This window comes from Oncorhynchus mykiss, chromosome 16, assembly GCF_013265735.2.
Source record: "Oncorhynchus mykiss isolate Arlee chromosome 16, USDA_OmykA_1.1, whole genome shotgun sequence".
Classification (NCBI taxonomy): domain Eukaryota; kingdom Metazoa; phylum Chordata; class Actinopteri; order Salmoniformes; family Salmonidae; genus Oncorhynchus; species Oncorhynchus mykiss.
Genome location: NC_048580.1, coordinates 59,138,165 through 59,161,942, shown reverse-complemented (window position 1 = coordinate 59,161,942; position 23,778 = coordinate 59,138,165). Strand labels below are relative to the sequence as shown.

The following is a 23,778-nucleotide window of genomic DNA, read 5'->3' as shown; positions in this document are numbered from 1 at the left end:
TGGTGTGGCCATCATTTGCCGCATGCAGTGTGACACATCCCCTTGCGTAGAGTTGATCAGGCTGTTGATTGTGGCCTGTGAAAAGTTGTCTACTCCTCTTCAATGGCTGTGCGGAGTTGCTGGATATTGGTGGGACCTGGAACACGCTGGTCACCCTAAAGTCTTGCTGCCGTGCATGTTTGCTACTATCAGTGTTGACCTTGCCTATAGTAAACTCAGCAAAAAAAGAAACGGCCCTTTTTCAGGACCCTGTCTTTCAAAGATAATTAGTAAAAATCCAAATAACTTCACTTATCTTCTTTGTAAAGGGTTTAAACACGGTGTCCCATGCTTGTTCAATGAGCCATAAACAATTAATGAACATGCACCTGTGGAACGGTCGTTAAGACACGAACAGCTTACAGACGGTACGAAATAAGGTCGCAGTTCTGACAACTTAGGACACTAAAGAGGCCTTTCTACTGACTCTGAAAAACATCAAAAGAAAGATGCCCAGCGTCCCTGCTCATCTGCGTGAGCATGCCTTAGGCATGCTGCAAGGAGGCATGAGGACTGCAGATGTGGCCAGGGCAATAAATTGCAATGTCCGTACTGTGAGACACCTAAGACAGTGCTACAGGGAGACAGGACGGACAGCTGATCGTCCTCGCAGTGGCAGACCACGTGTAACAACACCTGCACAGGATCGGTACCTCCTAACATCACAACTGCGGGACAGGTACAGGATGGCAATAACAACTGCCCGAGTTACACCAGGAATGCACAATCCTTCCTTCAGCGCTGACTGTCCGCAATAGGCTGAAAGAGGCTGGACTGAGGGCCTGTAGGCCTGTTGTAAGGCAGGTCCTCACCAGATATCACCGGCAACAACATCGCCTATGGGCACAAACACACCGTCGCTGGACCAGACAGGACTGGAAAAAAGTGCTCTTCACTGACGAGTCGCGGTTTTGTTTCACCATGGGTGATGGTTGGATTCGCGTTTATTGTTGAAGGAATGAGCATTACACCGAGGCCTGTACTGTAGAGAGGGATCGATTTGGAGGTGGAGGGCCCGTCATGGTCTGGGGCGGTGTGTCACAGCATCATCGGACTGAGCTTGTTGTCATTGCAGGCAATCTCAACGCTGTGCGTTACAAGGAAGACATCCTCCTCCCTCATGTGGTACCCTTCCTGCAGGCTCATCCTGACATGATCCTCCAGCATGACAATGCCACCAGCCATACTGCTCGTTCTGTGCGTGATTTCCTGCAAGACAGGAATGTCAGTGTTCTGCCATGGCCAGCAATGAGCCCGGATCTCAATCCCATTGAGCACGTCTGGGACCTGTTGGAGCAGAGGGTGAGGGCTAGGGCCATTCCCCCCAGAAATGTCCGGGAACTTGCAGGTGCCTTCGTGGAAGAGTGGGGTAACATCTCACAGCAAGAACTAGCAAATCTGTTGCAGTCCACGAGGAGGAGATGCACTGCAGGCAGTACCTAATGCAGCTGGTGGCCGCACCAGATACTGACTGTTAATTTTGATTTTGACCCCCCCTTTGTTCAGCGACACATTATTCCATTTCTGTTAGTCACATGTCTGTGGAACTTGTTCAGATTATGTCTCAGTTGTTGAATCTTGTTATGTTCATACAAATATTTACACATGTTAAGTTTGCTGAAAATTAATGCAGTTGACAGTGAGAGGACGTTTATTTTTTTGCTGAGTTCATATGTATCTTATTGTCTTTTTTCAGAAGCTAACATGGCGTATGAGTTTTTCCAGCTTATTAATGCCAGATTCCTCCTTATAAAAGGAAATTGAATTGATAAAACTTTGAAGCTGAAGAAAACAGGAACATTTTGTCTGGTAAACTATATTATTGTTGCAATTGCAGGACAGATTAAGGGAACCATCATAAAACAAATCATTCAATGTAGTAATTCCAGCTTTGTACCAATTCTTAAAACCACTGTCTGTATATGATGAGGAAAGAAGGGATTGTTAACCATCGGAGCGCAGAATTAGTATCTAAATGTCATATGACAAGCTGCTTTTGCAGTATTCCAATTATTTCATGGTGTTCGTGACAATGAAATTCTCCTTTATGCTGTTTTTACTGGCACCCATGTTAGTATAGTATTGAGTCTTGAATCCCTCAAAAATACCAAGCTTGTCTCATAGACTAGAGGTAACATAGTAAACGAAAATCCAGAACACTTAAATGAGTATGTTATGTTTGGTATGTGAAGGGTGGATGGGTGGGCATATAATGAAAAAGTCTATATAACAAAAATGTCTAGCAACCAAAAGGTTGTGTGTTTAAAACTCATCATGGACAACTTTAGCATTTTAGCTAATTATCAACTTTGCAACTACTTAGCATGTGTTAGCTAACCCTTCCCCTGACGTTTAATATAACTCCTAACCCTAATCTTAATCCTAACCCCTAGCCTAGCTAACGTTGCCACCTAGGCTAGTGGTTAGAGCGTTGGACTAGTAACCGGAAGGTTGCAAGTTCAAACCCCCGAGCTGACATTCTGTCATTCTGCCCCTGAACAGGCAGTTAACCCACTAGGCCGTCATTGAAAATAAGAATTTGTTCTTAACTGACTTGCCTGGTTAAATAAAGGTAATAAATAAAGGTAAAATAAAATAGGTAACGTTAGCCACAACAAATTGGAATTCATAACATATCCTACGTATTGCAAATTTGTAACATATCATACAAATTTCAATCCAAAATGGATGATGGATATCCACAAATACATTCCATACCAAACGTAACATATCAGATTTTTGTTTACTATGTTACATCTACCCCTGAGTCCAGGTTGAAAATACAGTCTTTTCAATAATTGGTTATTTTATTAATGGCAAACCACTCATCCTAACTTGGTGGTGGCTGACATCAAATGTAGGCTACTATTTAGGTTGGATTCTATTTCTTTGGCAAAACTCCCTTACAATCGTATTCCTAACTGATGACAGCACAAGTTCAAGAATGTAGAATTTATTAAATGATTCATTGTCAATCCATCTGCAGTGGGACTTGCACAACTTGCATAATGTACCATCAATGTCAATATCAGTTGGGTATAGGAATATAAAAAAGCTTCAGAAAATTCCCTTTTCATTCCAATAGTACAGAATAACATTTACCAGTTATTTGTACCATGAAGTACCATCACATACTATACACAACAGGATTGGGAATTGTAGCCCTACACATGCTATCCCTGGATCCAACAAAGCAGTAGCATCAAACCTAAAAATGCAGAATACTGTACAACGTTTTAAGGATTCTTTCCAGAAGCAGAATTACTAGATTTCATAACTCAGAGATACAGGATAGTTCCGGACTGAACATGTTTACTACTGTACATTTCCTGGAAGAACACAGTGAAATCAATCAGTAACACAATAAGTGATTCCTATGGAATAATGAATGTCCTCACCAACTCTCGGCTTCTGGCAGTGTCCAGAGGGATAGGGTCTGCGTTTAAGGCACATGTCTGATGCAACCTAAAAATGCTGCTTTGTCACTGAATGGTCTATCGCTACTGGCGTGCTGGATTGAATCCCCAAGCCGACAAGGTAAAAATATGTCATTCTGCCCTTGAGCAAGGCAATTAATCTTAATTGCTCCAGGGTTGCTGTCAATAATGGCTGATCGCCTGGCTGTGACCCCACTCTCCAAGGGTGTCTCAGGGGGAGTGGGATATGCAAAAAATACATTTCCATTTCACACCTCACACTTGTACAGGTTACCCACTTGTACATACAGTAAAACAGGACTATATGAGCGCCACCTAATTATTCAGTCATTGGTGCCTGGTTGATAATGACATAGGCGTGGTCCCCATTGAGGTGGTCCTCTCCCTTTTGGATCCAGTTTCTTGATTGATGTTCAGTTTATCCATGCCCATGTGGTCTATGTCCAGTCACTTCCTGGTTGTGACCTCACACGGATATGACCCGTATGGGGCGCTCCTGGGCACTCCACTCCTCCAGAAGTGGAGTGCTCACCACGGACACACTGCCCTCCTGTCCTACATATAGTCTGGCCAAGCCTGAGCCAGAGGGTACCTCTGGGTTCCGGTACCCCACGGTCCGAGTTGAACCTGGATACTGGGGTGGGATGGGGTTTTGAAGTAGGCCTGGATTGTTTGGTTGACCTGGGTTGCGGTACAGGCCTGAGTTGTGCAGAAGAATGGGCTGGTCGTAGCCTCTGCAGGGGAGAGGAGCTGAGTTGAGGGCTGGGCCGAAGGTGGAGGCTGGGGCTGGACCAGTCAGAGCATAGGGGTACTGATGGCACCTGTGGAGAGGACAGAGACAGCGACATTGAGCTTCTCAAGGCAAACTCACAGACACAAACATACAGAAGACACACACACACAGTCCACACCAGCTGGGTCTCCTTTGGTCACACATTGAAGGGTCCTGGTGGTCCCATTGTCGCAGTGTCTTCTCCTGGGTGTTGTTATTGTTGTTTCTGCCCTTGTGGTCATAGTGAGAGGCCCTGTTCTCCTCCTGCTCCGCTCGCTCTGGCTGGTGCCACAGATCCGTCTCCCTGGCAATGCAAAAAAGCTGTACATCTCAATATCCGTATGAATCCCTATAGTGCAGTACTCAACCACATGTGATCATTTATGGCTCTACATCTTTTATCGCACCTCCTGACATCTTACACGTTTTGTCTCACCTTTCCTCTCCTCTCATCGCGTCTTTCCCTTACCTCTTCTCCTTTCATTCCTCCTTTCACCTCTTCTGACTCTTCTTCCCATCCCCCCCCCCCCCCCTATAAGTTATACTTCTCTCCTCCCTTTTCTCCTCCTCTCCTCTCACCTCTCCTCCTTTTTCCTTTCCTCCTCCTTGACACAGTCGAGCAGACAGCAGGTGATGAAGGCCATGGACATGAGCAGGATGATGGCACAGCTAATGATAGAGGACACCACTGCCACACTGAACCCAAAGTCATCCGACATGGACAACGCTGGGAGAGGGGGGGAAAAAACATTTTAAAAATCAATCAATCTATTTAGGAACTGTGCCTACAGAAAGTGATGGCTATATCATATATTTGAATGCTGTATTACATTCAGCTAGAATAGGCAAGTGGTCTTTCTGTTCTTTAAATGTTCCCAGAATGTGTCATTAGGTTGTGGGAACAGTCTGGTGGGAACATCTTTTACTGATTTAAAGGTCCAATACAGGCATTTTTATCTCAATTTAAAATAATTTCTGGGTAACAATAAAGTACCTTACTGTGATTGTTTTCAATTAAAATTAATTAAAAAAAACAGCTAAATCATTAGTGTTACAAGTACACGGCATATGAAGAGAATGGGAACATTTTAATAATTCAGAAATAGTTCTATGTCCTGACTGACCATAATTAGACTGAAACCCCCCACAATAACACAGATATCCCCTGGTGGTGCAGAAGGTTAATGATCTGGCTGCAAAGCTAAAGATTGTAGGTTCAATGTTCTTTAATCATGTTGCTTTTGAAAACCGCTGTGAAATACAATCTACTAAAGGAGAGGATGTTTTTTGTTTGTCCAGTGCCTTCGGGAAGCATCAGACCCCTTGACTTTTTCCACATTTCGTTAAGTTACAGCCTTGTTCTAAAATTGATTAAATAGTATTTTTTTCTTAACAATCTACACACAGTAACCCATAAAGACAAACCGAAAACAGGTTTTTAGAAATGTTGCTATGAGCCTCGAAATTAAGCTCAGGTGCATCCTGTTTCCATTGATCATCCTTGAGATGTTTCTACAACTTGATTGGAGTCCACCTGTGGTAAATTCTATTGATTGGACATGATTTGGAAAGGCTCACACCTGTCTATATAAGGTCCCACAGTTGACAGTACATGTCAGAGCAAAAACCAAGCCAATGATGTTGAAGGAGTTCTCCGTAAAGCTCCGAGACAGGATTGTGTCGAGGTACAGATCTGGGGAAGGGTACCAAAAAATGTCTGCAGCATTGAAGTCCCCAAGAACACCATGGCACCCCAAGACAAAAGGGGTCTGAATACTTTCCAAAGCACTGAATAAATCCAGTCTGAAATCCAGAACTTAAACTAAATGTAAAAAATAAAACATTTTGTAAAAATGTACTGTCCAGTTGTGCTGACACTCAATATAATGCATGCGATATAATTCCTACTTTAAGACGATTTGAAAAGACAATCTGAAAATTCCTTTCACCTGAAAAGCAAAAGTGATCCTCATCACTCATAGCCTTGTAAATATGGGCATATAAAGAGTATGGGTGAAGGGATGGTGTAACGGATCTCGTCCTCCTCTTGAGGAGGAGTAGCGAGAAGGATCGGAGGACCAAAACGTGGTAACACGTGGTAAGTGTTCATGATGTAATATTTAATGAATCAAACTGAACACTGAACTACAAAAACAAAGTGAACGAACGAAAACAGTCCTGTCTGGCGACATACACAAAGACAGAAAATAATCACCCACGAAACACAGGTGGAAAAAGGCTACCTAAGTATGATTCTCAATCAGAGACAACTAACGACACCTGCCTCTGATTGAGAACCAAACTAGGCCGAACACAGAAACCAACATAGAAAAACAAACATAGACTGCCCACCCCAACTCACAACCTGACCATACTAAAACAAAGACAAAACAAAGGAACTAAGGTCAGAACGTGACAGATGGTGAATAACCCAGTGGCCAGTATTTCCCTGGGTCAGTTATGTCTAAGAAGGTTAAAAAGGAAGCATGGAATTCCTGATTGCCAAACGGCTATATACTGAAAAAATAAGAAATAAAAGAGCTTCACTGGTGTAGCAGAAGATAAATTGAAACCCCACAAGGGCTGACTGTAAACACATTGAAAAAATAGATGCTTCTGTTTGTATGAGTACATGCTGTTTAAGTGTCCTCTGAATGAAATATTGTGCAGATTGTAAACATATGAATTTTGAAAAATATGTTTATGATGAAATGCTGTTCAAATGTGTGTCACTATATCGGCAACAACACAGTCCTTAATGTGAATTGCCATTAAATCTGGAGAGGAAAATAATTGGGATGTATTCCAATCTGCTTGAAGGAGCTACAAATGTTAATGTTGTGGTAACATTAGGTAAAACCTAAATATAACATTTTCTAAATATTCTTGAAATGTTCTGAGGACCTACAAGACAAGGTAAAATGTATATTGTGTGAACGTCAATGGAATATTATGTTAAACCTAAAACAGATATGCTATGAACGTTGTAAACATGAACTTATTTCATTCTAACAACATTAAGGGAATATCCTGTGCAACCTAATTTAAACATTGCATGAATGTCATCACAACTAAGCATATTTTGTGTTTTGGGAACTTTTCTCTTATACCATACCCACACTGTTCCCACAACCTAATTAAATGTTCTGGGAACCTTTAAAGAACTCAGAAAGGCTATTCTGCCAACATTCTTGCAACATCAAAGGAATGTTTTGTGCTCCCTGATACAAACATGATCTAAATGTCAGCACATCTGGACAGTTGGAGTGTTTTGTGCTCCCCGATACAAACATGATCTAAATGTCAGCACATCTGGACAGTTGGAGTGTTTTGGGAACCTGCCTCTTGACATTTCCCCACAATGTTCCGACAACCTAACGAACTGGATGTTTTTTGTGTTTTGGGAAGATCTCTCACCAGACGGTTCCCACAACCTAATGTCACATTGTGGGAACCTTTAAAGAACAGACAAAATATTGTTTTTGTAAAATCAGATGAATGTTTTTTGCATCCTAAAATAAACATTGTAGAATAATCTGCACAACTGGACAGTTTTTGTGTTTTAGGAACATATATTGTATGATGTCCCCACAATGTTCCCACTAGACTGTTCCCACAACCTTATGAAACATTCTGGGAATGTAAATAACCTTCAAAGAACAAATGTGTTCTAGGAATGGTCTTGCAACATCATGTGAATGTTTTAATCAAACATTCTATAATCATCAACACGATTGGACAGTTTTTGTGTTATAAATGTTCTTGGAACTTTCACTGAACCAATTCTGGTTTGCTGGGGATCTCCAATATATTCCTCTATATTCCTCTTCTTCAGAATAATGAAGAGACTGACAAGCAGGCAGACACAGCTCTGGGGGAGTTTGCAATCCCTGCACTTTTTCCACTCAATGCATTCTGAATCTTTTAATTTACTCCACATACACAGAGAGACACACACTGTCCTAAGAGGACAACTTTCATTTTCACAGTAGAGTTGAGCCTGGCTCATCCATAATGTATGACTGAAGTGACGGCTGTCTCCACATGCTCTCAGCCATTGATTGGCCAGCAGAGCTGACTCAGAGTCAGGAAGACAGGGAGAGAGGGACAAACCTGACAGTCTCCCATTTGGCTTTCTGGTCCTCATCAAATACAAATATGCTTTACATAAGAGGATTAGAAATATGAAAATAATGTCTAGGAATATTTCAAGAACAAACTTAACAGGCACTGTAGTGATGCTGTTTCCTTTGATTGCTGTCTTTTTAAAAGATTTTGATTAAATCAAATCAAACTATATTGACAACCAAATACAATGTAATATCACAAAATGATCTTACATTTGAAATCAACCAGAGCTTAAAACCCTATGCCTATTGTATTGTCTATTTTTAGTTGATTTCTAGGTTGAATTGAAACTATAGCTGTTGATGACATTGTAAATGCTATATAAGGCTAAAGGGCATCATTGATGATCTATGAGTGATAAAGGATGGCCACATTTCATTTGCGCCGTTAAACTACCCTTTGGAATTACTTCGATAGCAACAATGAAGCTACACTGAGTGTACAAAACATTAAGAACACCTTCCTAATATCCTTCTTTAACCTGTCTCCTCTCCTTCATCTACACTGATTCAAGTGGATTTAACAAGTGACATCAATAAGGGGATCATGGCTTTTTTTCTGATAGTGGATATCCTTCTGAAGATCTGAAGTTGTTTTAAAGGTACAAATTCAACATATTTTATAGAAGATCTGTCTACGTTGAAATGTGGTTACCATGATGACATAATCCTGTGGTAGAAGTTTCACCCTAATAACAACAGTTGATTACTTTTTTCAAATCCAATGTATTTTCAAAGTATATTCCACGTCACAATACATTAACAAATGATGTTGATCCAGTCAGTTTGTGCCCAGTGGGTAGGTATCCTCTCAGCCTTAAATACATACGTTTACACCAGGGAGAACCTCCTGACCACTGGGTGCTGTTGCTGCCCCAGACGCAGGACACCTCACTGCCCCCAACCAGATGGTGTCTGGACGGGCACTGCAAGGTGATCACCGTTCCCACGTTGGTGCCATTCCCCTGGATAATCCTCTGGGTCCCCAGCGCAGGCAGGGGCATTGGGGTACACTGGCCTGGAGGGGGAGAACGGAGATGGTCACTATAGTATATCCAGCCATATGTAAGCAGAAGAGAACACTACTTTACAGAACACTACAGTGCAGAACATGGCACTACAGAACACTCTGCATAGAAGCCCTGTAGGGGACTGCCCAGCATTGTGACAACAAAAACACCCCATCTGCAACCCTGCGCTTTGCTCTATTTAATGATGATTGTCTCAAAGCAGGAAAGATCATACATGATTAAACAAAAGGCCTGATAGCTTGGCGGAAACTCAGGACCCATCTGGAGCCATGTTAAACAGCTGGTTATCAGGCTCTGTTCTACACACTGAAATATGACTATTCACAGAATGATAGTACATTCTGTTTACATTATCACCTTATAACCTTAGGTATAATGGAAATGTCATTGAGGAAAATTGTCTGTGAAATCATGTAGCTTAGGCCTATTACGATTGAGGACAAATTGATGTAGTGTCTCTGCCACCACAAGAGGTCCTACATGTTGGAGAAATCATGTCTGAACTCTTCAACGGTATCTGAAAGAGGGACCGAGTTAATCTGGATAAAGTTTGAAATAGCTAGTAAATCTAAAACGTCTGAGTATTCCTTTGAATGAATGCTAGTGTGTGAGAGAGAGAGAGAGAGAGTCAGCAAGCAAGAGTTATATTGCTGACTGAGTATTGAGTGTTAGGCAAATTCACAAACCATCATTTATGATAGACAGCGCTGTGTGTGGGTGTATACGTGTGTGTGCGCATGCCTGTGGGTGTGTTAGCGTGTGTGTGCATGTGTGTGTAATTGTGTATGTGTTTAAAAGTGTAGACTGTACATCTGATATCTCAGTACAGCCGCAGTGTTAGTTGATGTGAAACTAAGAATCCTGCCATTCTGAAAGCCACCTGCAGCTTCTCAGACCATGTGATCTATAGGAACACACTCTCACTTCCTCTTTAGATTGTTTCGCCCTTTTACACAACGCAGACTCGGAATAGACAATAGACTATTCTCTTGGTGTATTGTGTTTTTTGTTGCTAGGTATTACTGCACTGTTCGAGCTAGAAACACAAGCATTTCGCTGAACCTGGGAAAACATCTGTAAATCTGTGTAGCTACTAATAACCTTTGATTTGATTTGAAGCCATAGCCTATGGCTTTCATTCTTTGTTGTCATATGATACTTTGTAGGCCTAAACAAATTATGCGTAGCTTTTAGAAAGTAATGTAGTTTTGCTGCTTTGTAAATAATTGAGCATTACAGACACAGTACATCATATAAATTAGTTTATATATATATGTGTGTGTGTCATGGAATGCATTTTCTCCTAAAAAATGACATGTTGGCAGGTCCACTCTGTGATGGTGTACACACACAGTTTGCAGCTATAAATGGTTCATAGCAAATGCATTTAACAAATTCATAATGCCTCCAATCAAGCTCTAATTTCAGCCACTGCACGAATGACATGACACCTATGCCCATCTTGGATAGAATCTCGCTTACCTGTATAATTACGGCCGCCACGGTTTCCGTTTTCGGTTGAATAAATATTTCTGGAAACATCAACCACCGAAGCTGTAACCGTTGACATGTCGGATGTAGATCTACCCAACCCTCGACAACCCCTGCAGGACGCGCGTAAAAACGAAAAGGAGGCCCACAGGATGATGCTCCGTAGCCCAGAGCTGGAGAATTGCGGTGACTGTGATGGATTGTGTTCGCGCTCCGTCTCACCGGCTGTGCTCAAGCGTTAGCTTCTCTCTTTTCAGGGCGCATACTGTAGTTCTCTGGCCACCAACCCAGCAGTGTGTGTTGTTTGGTCTATCTCGCTGTGTGGTGTTGGGCTTGTCTCGCTGCGCTCTGACAATGCACCGACTGTCCCGAGCTAAAATCCGACCTTCTTTCTGTGAGAAATTCTGCAAAACTATTCGGTGTGTTTGTCAGAATGTCACTACCTTCACTTGGTTCACTCGATGTCACGGTTATAGGCGTGTTGTCCGGGAAAGTTTCAGTTCTCAAATCAGTCTGAAGTCCGATATGTGTTTGTGGCCTCAGCATTATACAGATTGCAGATCAGCTCATGAATAACGGGGAGGTGAAGAGTGGAAATATTTGAAATATCAATGTCTCTCATACAGTTTGTTGATTACACATTATCTACGGAAGCTCTCGTGGGCAGCAAGTATGAGACGGCGCAGAGAAGCGGTATTTGGACATGCATCGGCGAGAGACGTGCTTTGATAATGTAACATATATTTTACAGAATAAAATTAGGATTTTTTATGCGAGAGGGAGACAGGAGTCAGGGTTTTTGGTTTCACGGGATTGAGACTGGATAGGAAAATAGCCTAGACTGAGAAGATGTATTCCCCAAGTACATTTACACATGCTCAGAGTTTTACTTGGTGGTATGGTGTTGCTAGTGAAAGACATTTGAGACATACAGAGAACTGAGTTTAAACACGTTTACATACATTATTTCTGAATTGTTAACAGACTTCATATCTGTGACAGAGATGCCTATGTATTGAATTGTGTATAGGCCTGTCAAACACACACACACACATAGCAACGCGCGTAATCTTTTTTTTTGGTTTATTAACAGCATTCGTGTCTCGTGTGCAGTCCGTTAATGTGAATTGTGCGTGTGTTTTGAATTTATGGCGACTTTGTGTGAAGTAAATACCGCTTCCATGCAGCAACCTGTTTGGATAGTGTGCGATTTACATTCGGATAATCTACTGCTGTGCATGTTGTGGATTCTGTCGATTTGCATTAGTGCGACATTCAGGATTTAAAAAAATGCATTTCGCAGGTTTTGAGAAAGAGAGAGTGGGGGTTGGGGGTGGGGGCAGATTAATCTGAGTTTATAATCAAGGTCAGTGAAATCTGAGATTCCCTAAAAGCAGGCCACTTCGATACAGCTATGACTGGAAGTGATTTTTTCAAAGCAGATTAGGATAATCTACACAGCAGGTTAGGCTATTTAAATAGCAAGTTAAGATAATAAGGTTAAGATCAAATCCAATTTTATTGGCCACATACATGCGTTTAGCAGATGTTATTGCAGGTGTAGCGAAATGCTTGTGCTTCTAGCTCCAACAGTGCAGTAATATTTAACAATTAATATCTAACAGTTTCACAACATATACCCAAAATACACGTACATCTAAGTGAGGAATGGATTAAGAATGAATATATATATATATACACACACACACACATACATACATATATATATATACATACATACATACATATACATATATATACATACATACACATATATATAGCAGCATTGGACTAAGATACAGTGGCATAGTATAGAGTACAGTATATCCATATGAGATGGGTGATGCAATATTTACAAACAATTAAAGTGACTAAGATACCGTAGAATAGTATAGAGTTCAGTTTATACATATGAGATGAGTAATGCAAGATAATGGAGGAGACATCATTAAAGTGACTAGTATTTCATTTCCTTAAAGTGGCCAGTTATCCCTAATGTGCTAGGGATGGCTGTTTAGCAATATGATGACCTTGAGATAGAAGCTGTTTTTCAGTCTCTCGGTCCCAGCTTTGATGCACCTGTACTGACCTCGCCTTCTGGATGGTAGCGGGGTGAACAGGCAGTGGTTGATGTCCTTGATTATATTTTTGGCCTTCCTATGGCATCGGGTGCTGTAGGTGTTCAGGAGGGTTGGAAGTTTGCCCCTGGTTATGCGTTGGGCGGAATGTACCACCCTCTGGAGAGCTTTGCGGTTGTGGGCGGTGCAGTTGCCGTACCAGGCGCTGATACAGCCCGACAGGATGTTCTCAATTGTGCATCTGTAAAAGATCATGAGGGTTTTAGGCGTTAAGACAAATTTCTTTAGCCTCCTGAGGTTGAGGGTCTGCATTGACCCAAAGCATCTGAACCAAGCACTGAAACGATCCCACTACATCATGCCGACACTAGAGGATGTCCTCTATAAGCTTCCCAAGGCCAGGATCTTCACCTTGGTGGATGCCCGAGATGCATTCCTTCAATGCAAGCTGGACGAAGAAAGCAGCTTCATGACTACCTTCTGGACCCCCTGGGGTAGGAAACACTGACTCAAGCTCCCGTTTGGTGTCTCAGTGGCGCCTGAGGTATACCAACGCAAGCAGCACAAGTTACTAGTTGGGCTCAAGGGCATTGAACCCATCGCCGATGATGTCCTGATCGTAGGCTGTGGTGACACAGACGAAGAAGCAGAACGCGACCACAATGTGAAGCTCCTGGCACTGATGGAGTGCTGCCAATCAGTTAAGCTTTGTCTTGGCTTGAAGAAGCTGCAGTTTAAGGTGAAAGACATCCACTTCCATGGCCACATTCTCTCGGGCAAAAGGCCTTAAGCCGGACCCAGACAAGGTCCGAGCGATCCTCGACATGCCAAACCCGTCTGATGCAAAAGGAGTACAGCGTCTCATCGGTTTTGCAAACTATCTTTCATGCCAAACCTATCAGCAGTCTGTGAGCCTCTGCGCCGGTTGCTGGACAAAGATACACCATGGCACTGGCTACCCAAGCGCGAGGCCGCAGTGCAGGAGATGAAATCTCTGGCATCATCCATGCCAGTGTTGTGCTACTACGACGTCACGAAGCCTGTCACAATCCAGCCAAAGGGGACTTGGATGCTGCCTTATGCAGGAAGGCCAGCCCGTTGCGTTTGCCTCGTGAGCACTCACCCCCACCGAACAAAACTATGTACAAATTGAGAAAGAGTGTCTCAGCATTGTCCTCTCCTTCTCCTGATTCCATCACTACTTATATGGTCTAGAGCTGGTCACCGCTGAAACTGACCACAAACCATTCATTGCCATATTCAGTAAACCTCTCCTCAACGCACCCAAGAGGCTTCAAAGCATGCGCCTGACTCTGCAAAACTACAGCCTGAAGGTCATTGAGCAGGGCAACAGCACACACTGAGCAGGGCAACAGCACAATGTACAGGCAGAGGCACTGTCTATCAGCAGGCCATCTGTTCGCTACAGCAGGAACAACAAGATGTTCAACAGATCAATCAGGCAGACTACTTAAACGTCACAGATCACCGCCTAGCAGATCAGATCAGGCAACACACTGACAAGGACGAACACCTACTGTCAATGACTACTAATACTGGACCTTTCGAGATGAGATCAGCATGCAAAATGGAGTCTTGTTCAGAGGTCAGAAGGTCATTATCCCCAAATCACTACGTCCAGAGATGCTTACCCCCTTACACTCCAGTCACGTTGGAGGTGACGCATGCTACCGCAAGGCTCGCGAAACATTATACTGGCCAAACATGCAAGCAGAAATTAAAGACTGTCAGCAACTGTACCACATGCAACGAGTACGCTCATGAACAGCAAAAGGAAACCATGATGTCACAAACTGCCCACAAGGGCCTGGCAAATCGTCAGCATGGACTTATTCAGCCACAGACAAAAGGACTATCTTCTCATCGTTGATCACTACTCTGACTTTTGGGAAATTGAACTGCTGCCTGACTTGTCTGCAGAGACGGTCATAAAGCTCTGCAAGGCGCAGTTTGCAAGGCAAGGTCAGCTTGACAAGGTAATCACGGACAATGGCCCACAATTCATTGCACAGTTCAAGCGTTTCGCTTCAGAATGGGAGTTTGACCACGTGACCTCTTCAAGACACCCAAAAGCAAATGGCAAGGCAGCTGTCAAGATTGCAAAAAACCTGTTAAGCAGGGCCTTGCGCGACAGCAACGACCCATGGAGAGCGATCTTACAGTGGAGGAACACACTCACCGAAAACATGGATAGCAGCCCAGCACAACGCCTTCTGTCCAGACGTCTGAAGACTACTATCCCCGTAGCTAACAACCTGCGTCATGGTTGGCATCACGGACAAACTGCGTCACAGAAAGCCGCTCGCTAAGTGCTTCTATGACCGGACTGCTCGAGACCTACCAGAGCTGGAGGTGGGTGAAACGATAAGGATGAAGCTGCTGCCGGGAGACCACACAGGACTTTGGAGGCTGGGCACATGCCTACAGAGTTGCACCACGTTCTTACCTGATGGATGTTGGTCTATTGTCACAATCAGGTGGATCTGTGCGTAGCAGAGCAGACAAACCAGAACACGCCATACACTCACCTAGATGAGCTGGATCACAGTCCAGGCCTAAGGGTGCAGAATTGAGACATGAGCCAACTGAAGGTGAGGCTTCTACCCCACCAAGCTCTCCAGCTCATGGCCCTAATGGCCCTGTCAGAGCCAATACTTACTTATGGGTGGGTCGGCTGTGCAAGGCTTAATCTGTAAGCAAGAGACTGTTAACTTGTCCTCTGTTTTTTATTTTTTAATTTGGCCCCTTTTTTCATGGTATCCAATTGTTAGTAGCTACTATCTTGTCTCATCGCTACAACTCCCGTACGGGCTCGGGAGAGACGAAGGTCGAAACCCTACCAAGCCGCACTGCTTCTTAACACAGCGCGCATCCAACCCGGAAGCCAGCCGCACCAATGTGTCGGAGGAAACACCGTGCCCCTGGCAACCTTGGTTAGCGTGCACTGCGCCCGGCCTACCACAGGAGTCGGTGGGACAAGGATGAGACAAGGATATCCCTACCGGCCAAACCCTCCCTAACCCGGAAGACGCTAGGCCAATTGTGCGTCGCCCCACTGACCTCCCGGCCACAGCCGGTTACGACAGAGCCTGGGCGCAAACCCAGAGTCTCTGGCTGCAGTACAGCGCCCTTAACCACTGCGCCACCCGGGAGGCCCAACTTGTCCTCTGTTAAAAAAAAATAATTAAAAAGGAAGATGACAACTGAAGTAAAAAGAAGATGTAATGCTTTTTCAATTGTTATGACTTGACTGTGAAGTCAAGTCTAGTTGATAGGTATTCGACTAGCCAGACTGTTCCCCGGACTCCACGTTGTAACGGTTTTGACTTGAGGTTATTATTTATAGGGGTGCCAGGTAGGTTGTGCCTACCAGAGAAAACATTGGTTTCTCCTTTTAGTTTGGGAGGGAATGAGTCCCATCTGGTCCGTCAAGTCTACACCAATACAAAATGACTTATGTAAAAGTCAGGATGGAAATAAACTTTTCATAAACCCTTAAAACATTGAAAATAACTTCAAAAACAACTATATTCTTTTGCGTGGGTTGTATTAGCAACATCAATGATTACACACATAATAATATAACACAATGAGTTCTGGTTCCTCCAGAAATGTCCTGTACCTCGGGCCTAAAAAGAGTCCAGCCCGGTAAAGGAGTTCAGTGAACTCAAGTGACTTTTGTCACGCAATGTTTGTCCGTTCATTCCGTGTAGCGTAAACCCAGTATTAATCATACAATAAATATAACAATAATTTTACCACAGAACTTTAAAGCGTATCAGCTCTTACTAAGTCCTCAACTACATCTAACTACATAAATCATCACAGTATACATCACATCAAAACAAATGAAATACCGTATACAAAAAGGTGGTAGTCAGTCGGTCAGTCAGACAATCCAATCCGCCAATAGATCTCCAGCGGAGAAAGGCCACGAACGCAAAGAGTGGATCCGATCCTGGGTAAACTCTATTAGGCTACAAAACACACGTTTAACCGCAACAAAACAACGGAATAGAGAAGCTTCGGGAACTGAGGGTTGAACACATCCTCAGTCACGTCTCCATCACAACCCCACTTTTGCGCAGCTGATGCTGGCTATTTAATTGGGAATTAAAGGGAAAGCGCCCTATTGGAAGGAGCTGCACTGAGACGGTTCAGAATAATTCAGGGCCGTCACAACGTGTATGGATTTGTACAATGCTTAACAAGGCTATTGAACTTAACATTGGTCTGTCTTTATTCCTTTATCTAACATATCATACAGAAACAAGGACTTCATTACAAAATGAGAAGCCAGGGTTGCCAACTGAAAATAATACATTTTGAGAACAAAGTTATACTGTAGGTCAACAGACAGTCAAGTTTTCCTTGGAAATAAACTCCAAAGGGTGGAGAAAGTTTGGATCCTCAGATTTGAGAATCAGACACAACAACATGTAGCTCACATAAAGAACTTCCCCACAAACATGCAATCATCTATTTGTACAGACAGACCCAAACAGTCACACAGCCTTTTATTACTTCTAAGTGTTTATTATGCAGAAACCACAGTGATAAGGCACACCTTACCCCTTTTCTCTATTGACTCCTGGTCATTGTGAATGCAGGGTGGGTATGGGGCTGCTCTGCTCTGCTTGATAAGTCCTCAGACTTGCACAGCCCCTTTCACCTGAGCTACACCAGCCACCACACACACACACACACTCTGATTCATTGAAATAACAACTCAAGAATTTTAAAGAGTCACTTGTCAGTGAGTTTTGATGGCAGATCTCAGTGGTTATGGTCACCCATGGATTGAGTAGAGTTAAAGTATCCTGCCCAGCAGCACAATGCGTCTCTCTGTGGGCGAGAGGCAACCCCAGCCCTGGGCTATATAGACCTACTAGATGAGAGGAGACTGTGTCTTTACTTTCTTTCTCCAACTATTGAAGAGGTGGGCAGTAAAATAAAGTAATTGTGTGAGTCAACAGAGCAGCCTGTTCTTATAGACTAGATGTAACATAGCAAACGTAATTCTGGGACACTCAAAATAGTATGATATGTTAAGTTTGGTATGGTTAAATAAGACAGAAGGTTACTTAAGGCAAAAATGAAAGTAGGGTTATTGGTTAGGGTGGATGGGTGGGCGTATAATGAAAAACTCAAAACTCTGGCAACCTAAAGGTTGCATGTTCAAATCTCATCACAGACCACTTTAGCTAATTAGGTACTTTGGAACTACTTAACATGTTAGCTAACCCTTCCCCTAGCCTTAACTCTTTAACTTAACTACTAACCTTAACCCTAACCCCTAGCTTAGCTAACATTAGCCACCTAGCTGACATTAGCATTAGACACCTAGCCACCTAGCTAACATTAGCCACAGAAAATTGGAATTCGTAACATATCATACTGTACGTTTTGCAAATTCAAAACATGTTGTACAAATTGGAATTCGTTACATATTGTACGAATTGCAATTTGTAACATATACGAAATGGATGATGGACATCCACAAATCAATACATACCATATGAAACGTAACATATCATACTAATTGGAGTATATCGGATTTATATTTATTATGTTACCCCTGTCTACCCCTGAGTCCAGGTTGAACAGTGAGATGGATCATATGTCTCTGAGGAGAGTGTTTTTATTGCTTTTGGATCGAATGAGGACAACTCTGTTGAAAGGAAGAAGATAAGTAGTAGAAAGGATTTTGAAGAGATGATCTCAGACATTCTAATCACAAAACCGGGGCAATCTAACTTCCTCATTTTTACACATAGATACAGTCCTAGAGATAGTGTAACTCAAGAAAGACACCTGACTCATATGCTGTTGGTAGTAAATGGTGGGATATTTCCCAGAGGATTGGTGAAATGGGATCGAAAAGAAAATGGGAGCTGAATGTTATACTGTGCTGACGCTCAAAGTGAATCCCCTAAAAGAAACATTAACAATACAGAAATGCAGCTAATCAATACATCTGCTGTTTATTGTTAATTGAAGTCCTTTAGCTTGGTTTACTTTTCCTCACCCAGCTGGAAATAATTGACACGTGACAAGGTGTATGTGTGTTTGTTAGTGTGCAGAGCTTGAGGGAGCACAAACAGACACACACACACATGCACACACAAACACACTCACACACACATGTACACACACACACACACTGGTGACCCTCGGTACAGCTCTGGAGTTATCCTCTCCAGTGTTGGAGAAGGTTGCCACAGCAACAGTGGATTTGTTCTGGCGTGGTTTCTGTCCTCACAGTTTGGGCTCCCAGCATCATCCATCCAGTCATATCCTCCTCTGATCTATCCATCCTTATATCCTGCTCTGAACCACGAGGGCTCAATACAGCACAGCAGAGGAACAGAGCAGCAGAGGAGGAACCAATAACTTCAAATGAAATCAATACAGTTAGTTCTACGGTATCAACATGTTAGCCCCTAAAAAGGGACCAGCTCCCTAGCTGGACATAGTTGTGATGACTTATTCTTATATTTTGGTAACAGCTCTCGGCTGTGCTTCCCTTGGTAGTCTGTAACAGTTTGCAAGCCCTGCCACATCCGACGAGCATTGGAGCCAGTGTAGTGCGATTCGATCTTAGTCCTGTATTGACACTTTGCTTGTTTGATGGTTCGTCGGAAGGCATAGCGAGATTTCTTATAAGCTTCCGGGTTAGAGTCCTGCTCCTTGAAAGCGGCGGTTCAGTGCGGATGTTGCATGTAATCCATGGCTTCTGGTTGGGGTATGTACGTACAGTCACTGTGGGGATGATGTCATCGATACACTTATTGATGAAGTCAGTGACTGATGTGGTGGTGTCCTCAATGCCACCAGAAGAATCCTGGAACATATTCCAGTCTGTGCTAACAAAACAGTCCTGTAGCTTAGCATCTGCTTCATCTGACCACTTTTTTATTGACCGAGTCATTGGTGCTTCCTGCTTTAATTTTTGCTTGTAAACAGGAATCAGGAGGATAGAATTATGGTCAGATTTGGCAAATGGAGGGCGAGGGAGGGCTTTGTATGCGTCTCTGTGTGTGGAGTAAAGGTGGTCTAGAGTTTTTTTTCCCTCTGGTTGCACATTTAACATGCTGATAGAAATCTGGTAAAACAGATTTAAGTTTCCCTGCATTAAAGTCCATGGCCACTAGAAGCGCCACCTCTGGATGAGCGTTTTCCTGTTTGCTTATGGCGGAATACAGCTCATTGAGTGCGGTCTTAGTGCCAGCATCAGTTTACGGTGGTATGTAAACACCTACGAAAAATACAGATGAGGTCTACAGCTTATCATGAGATACTCTACCTCAGGTGAGCAAAACCTTGAGACTTCCTTAGATATTGTGCACCAACTGTTGTTTACATATATGCATAGTCCACCATCCCTTGTCTTACCTGTTCTATCCTGCTGATACAGCGTATAACTAGCCGCCTGTCTGCTGATAATGTTGTCGTTCAGCCACGACTCTGTGAAGCATAAGATTTTACAGCTTTTAATGTCCCGTTGGTAGTTTAATCTTCCTCGTAGGTCGTTGATTTTATTTTCCAATGATTGCACGTTAGTTAGTAGAACGGAGGGCAGGGGGGGGGGGGGGTTATTCGATCACCTACAAATTCTCAGAAGCCAGCCTGACCTCTGACCTCTTTTTCTCTGTCGTCTTTTCACGCAAATAACAGGGATTTGGGCCTGTTCCCGGGAAAGCAGTATGTCATTCACGTCGGGCTCATCGGACTCATGAAAGGAAAAAAAGCTTCTGCCAGTTCATGGTGAGTAATCACTGACTTTTCGGTCATAAGAGACGGTAGCAGCAACATTATGTACAAAATAAGTTAAAAACAACTAGGCGGCACACAGGGAATAGGAGGGGCCTGGGTGGAGGGGGAGTGAAGGTGCCCTTTCCAACGTGTCCTTCTGTACGTTTCTCTCCCTGTCAGGGGTGTGTCTCTGTTTCTCTGTTCCATATAGGCTAATAGATGAGAATGCACTACTGAATGGGTTTTCAAATTTGGATGTCGACTCAAGGTCCTGAAGCAGCACTGATGGTTTGCTTTCAGTCAGTCAACTTTGGTACAACATACTATGGACAACACTCTCGGTTGAAGGAAATACAATCACGCTTTCCACTGGTGATAAATGTGAGGCTTGGTGAGATTTTACTCCCCCCCTTACTGAGATTTACTGTCAGGGCCCAGGTCTGGCAGAATATCTGCAGAAGATCTAAATGCTGCTGTAGGCCCACCTTGGTTGGTGACAGAATCACCAGATCATCAGCAAACAGTAGATATTTGACTTCAGATTCTAGAAGGGTGAGGCTGGGTGCTGCAGACTTTTCTAGTGCCTTCGCCAATTTGTTGATATTTTTGTTGAAGAGGGTGGGGCTTAAGATGCATCCCTGTCTCACCCCACTGCCCTGTGGGAAGAAATGTGTGTTTTTTTTCCTATTTTAACCGCACACTTGTTGTTTGTGTCCATGGATTTTATAATGTTGTATATTTTTCCCCAAACACCACTTTCCATCCATTTGTATAGCAGACCCTCATGCCAAATTGAGTCCAAAGCTTTTTTGATATCAACAAAGCATGAGACAACTTTGCCTTTGTTTTGGTTTGTTTGGAACAAAATTGGGGTGTGCAGGGTGAATACGTGGTCTGTCGTATGATAATTTGGTAAAAGGACAATTTGACATTTGCTCAGTACATTGTTTTCAATGAGGACATGAATGAGTCTGATGTTAATGATAATGCAGAGGATTTTTCCCAAGGTTGCTATTGACGCATATCCCACTGTAGTTATTGGGGTCAAAATTTGTCTCCACTTGTGTATTTGAGTGATCAGTCCTTGGTTCCAAATATTGGAGAAGATGCCAGAGCTAAGGATGATGTTAACCTTTCTGATCTCCCCATCCCGGATCCGGGTTCGTGAATACAGACTCAAGCTCATTACCATAACGCAACGTTAACTATTCATGAAAATCGCAAATGAAATGAAATAAATATGCTAGCTCTCAAGCTTAGCCTTTTGTTAACAACACTGTCATCTCAGATTTTCAAAATATGCTTCTCAACCATTGCAAAACAAGCATTTGTGTAACAGTATTGATGGCTAACGTAGCATTTAGCATTAGCATTCAGCTGGCAACATTTACACAAAAAAACAGAAAAGCATTCAAAAAAATCATTTACCTTTGAAGAACTTCAGATGTTTTCAATGAGGAGACTCTCAGATAGCAAATGTTCAGTTTTTCCTGAAAGATTATTTGTTTAGGACAAATCGCTCCGTTTTCTGCGTCACGTTTAGCTATGAAAAAAACCCTGTATCCAGGATTGTGTAAATCTATCAGCAAGCTCATTAGCATAACACAACGTTAACTATTTATGAAAATCGCAAATGAAATGAAATAAATATGCCATCTCTCAAGCTTAGCCTTTTGTAAACAACACTGTCATCTCAGATTTTCAAAATATGCTTCTCAACCATAGGAAAACAATCATTTGTGTAAAAGTAGCTAGCTAGAGTTAGCATTTCGCGTTAGCATTTAGCGTTAGCATTAGCGTTAGCATCCAGCACGCAACATTAACAAAAACATAAAAGCCTTCAAATAAAATCATTTACCTTTGAAGAACTTCTGATGTTTTCAATGAGGATACTCTCAGTTAGATAGCAGATGCTCAGTTTTTCCAAAAAGATTCCTTGTGTATTAGAAATAGCTCCGTTTTATACATCACATTTGGCTACCAAAAAAAATCCATAAATTCAGTCCTCAAAACGCAAACTTTTTTCCAAATTAACTCCATAATATCGACTGAAAACATGGCAAACGTTGTTTAGAATCAATCCTCAAGGTGTTTTTCACATATCTCTTCATTGATACATCGTTCTTGGAAACATGCTTTCTCTCCTGAATCCCAGGAGAAAATGCCTGCACCTGAAGATTACGCACAAATTTAGACAAAGGACACCGGGCGGACCTCTGGAAAATGTAGTCTCTTATGGCCAATCTTCCAATGATATGCCTACAAATACGTCACAATGCTGCTAAGACCTTGGGCGAACGACAGAAAGTGTAGGCTCATTCCTTGCGCAATCACAGCCATATAAGGAGAGAATGGAAAACAGAGCTTCAGAAATTCTGCTAATTCCTGGGTGATGCATCATCTTGGTTTCGCCTGTAGAATGAGTTCTGGGGCACTTACAGACAAAATCTTTGCAGATTCTGAAACTTCAGAGTGTTTTCTTTCCAAAACTGTCAAGAATATGCATAGTCGAGCATCTTTTCGTGACAAAATATCGCGCTTAAAACGGGAACGTTTTTTATCCAAAAATGAAATAGCGCCCCTAGAGCTCTAAGAGGTTAGTATAGTCATTTGGAATTTGTTGTCTGTATATTTTATAATTTCATTGAGGATACCATCAACACCACAGGCTTTTTTGGGGTTGGAGGGTTTTTATTTTGTCCTGTAGTTTATTCAAGGTAATTGGAGAATCCAGTTGGTTCTGGTAGTCTTTAATAGTTGATTCTAAGATTTGTATTTGATCATGTATATGTTTCTGCTGTTCGTTCTTTGTTTTAGAACCAAAAAGATTGGAGAAGTGCTTTACCCATACATCTCCATTTTGGATAGATAATTATTTGTGTTGTTGTTTGTTTAGTGTTTTCCAATTTTCCCAGAAGTAGTTAGAGTCTATGGATTCTTCAATTACATTGAGCTGATTTCTGACATGCTGTTCCTTCTTTTTCCCTAGTTTATGCCTGTATTATTTTAGTGATTCACAATAGTGAA

General features: G+C 42.6%; 1 protein-coding gene across 3 annotated transcripts; it reads right to left on the bottom strand.

Moving 5' to 3' along the window:
• Positions 1-2,976: 2,976 nt before the first annotated feature.
• On the bottom strand, positions 2,977-16,894 carry LOC110492423. Of its 3 annotated transcripts, XM_036947398.1 has the most exons (6): positions 16,854-16,894; positions 12,987-13,216; positions 9,205-9,393; positions 4,828-4,975; positions 4,388-4,552; positions 2,977-4,297 (listed from the first exon to the last, which is right to left on the bottom strand). In XM_036947398.1, exons 3-6 carry the CDS (start codon positions 9,377-9,379, stop codon positions 3,943-3,945), a joined length of 843 nt encoding a protein of 280 aa, XP_036803293.1. In that variant the 5' UTR covers positions 9,380-9,393; positions 12,987-13,216; positions 16,854-16,894; the 3' UTR covers positions 2,977-3,942. The 3 variants fall into 3 exon arrangements, with proteins under 3 accessions (XP_036803293.1, XP_036803294.1, XP_021422408.2); XM_036947399.1 differs by lacking the exon at positions 12,987-13,216 and having other exon boundaries at positions 16,854-16,887; XM_021566733.2 differs by lacking the exons at positions 12,987-13,216; positions 16,854-16,894 and adding an exon at positions 10,889-11,479.
• Positions 16,895-23,778: the final 6,884 nt, after the last annotated feature.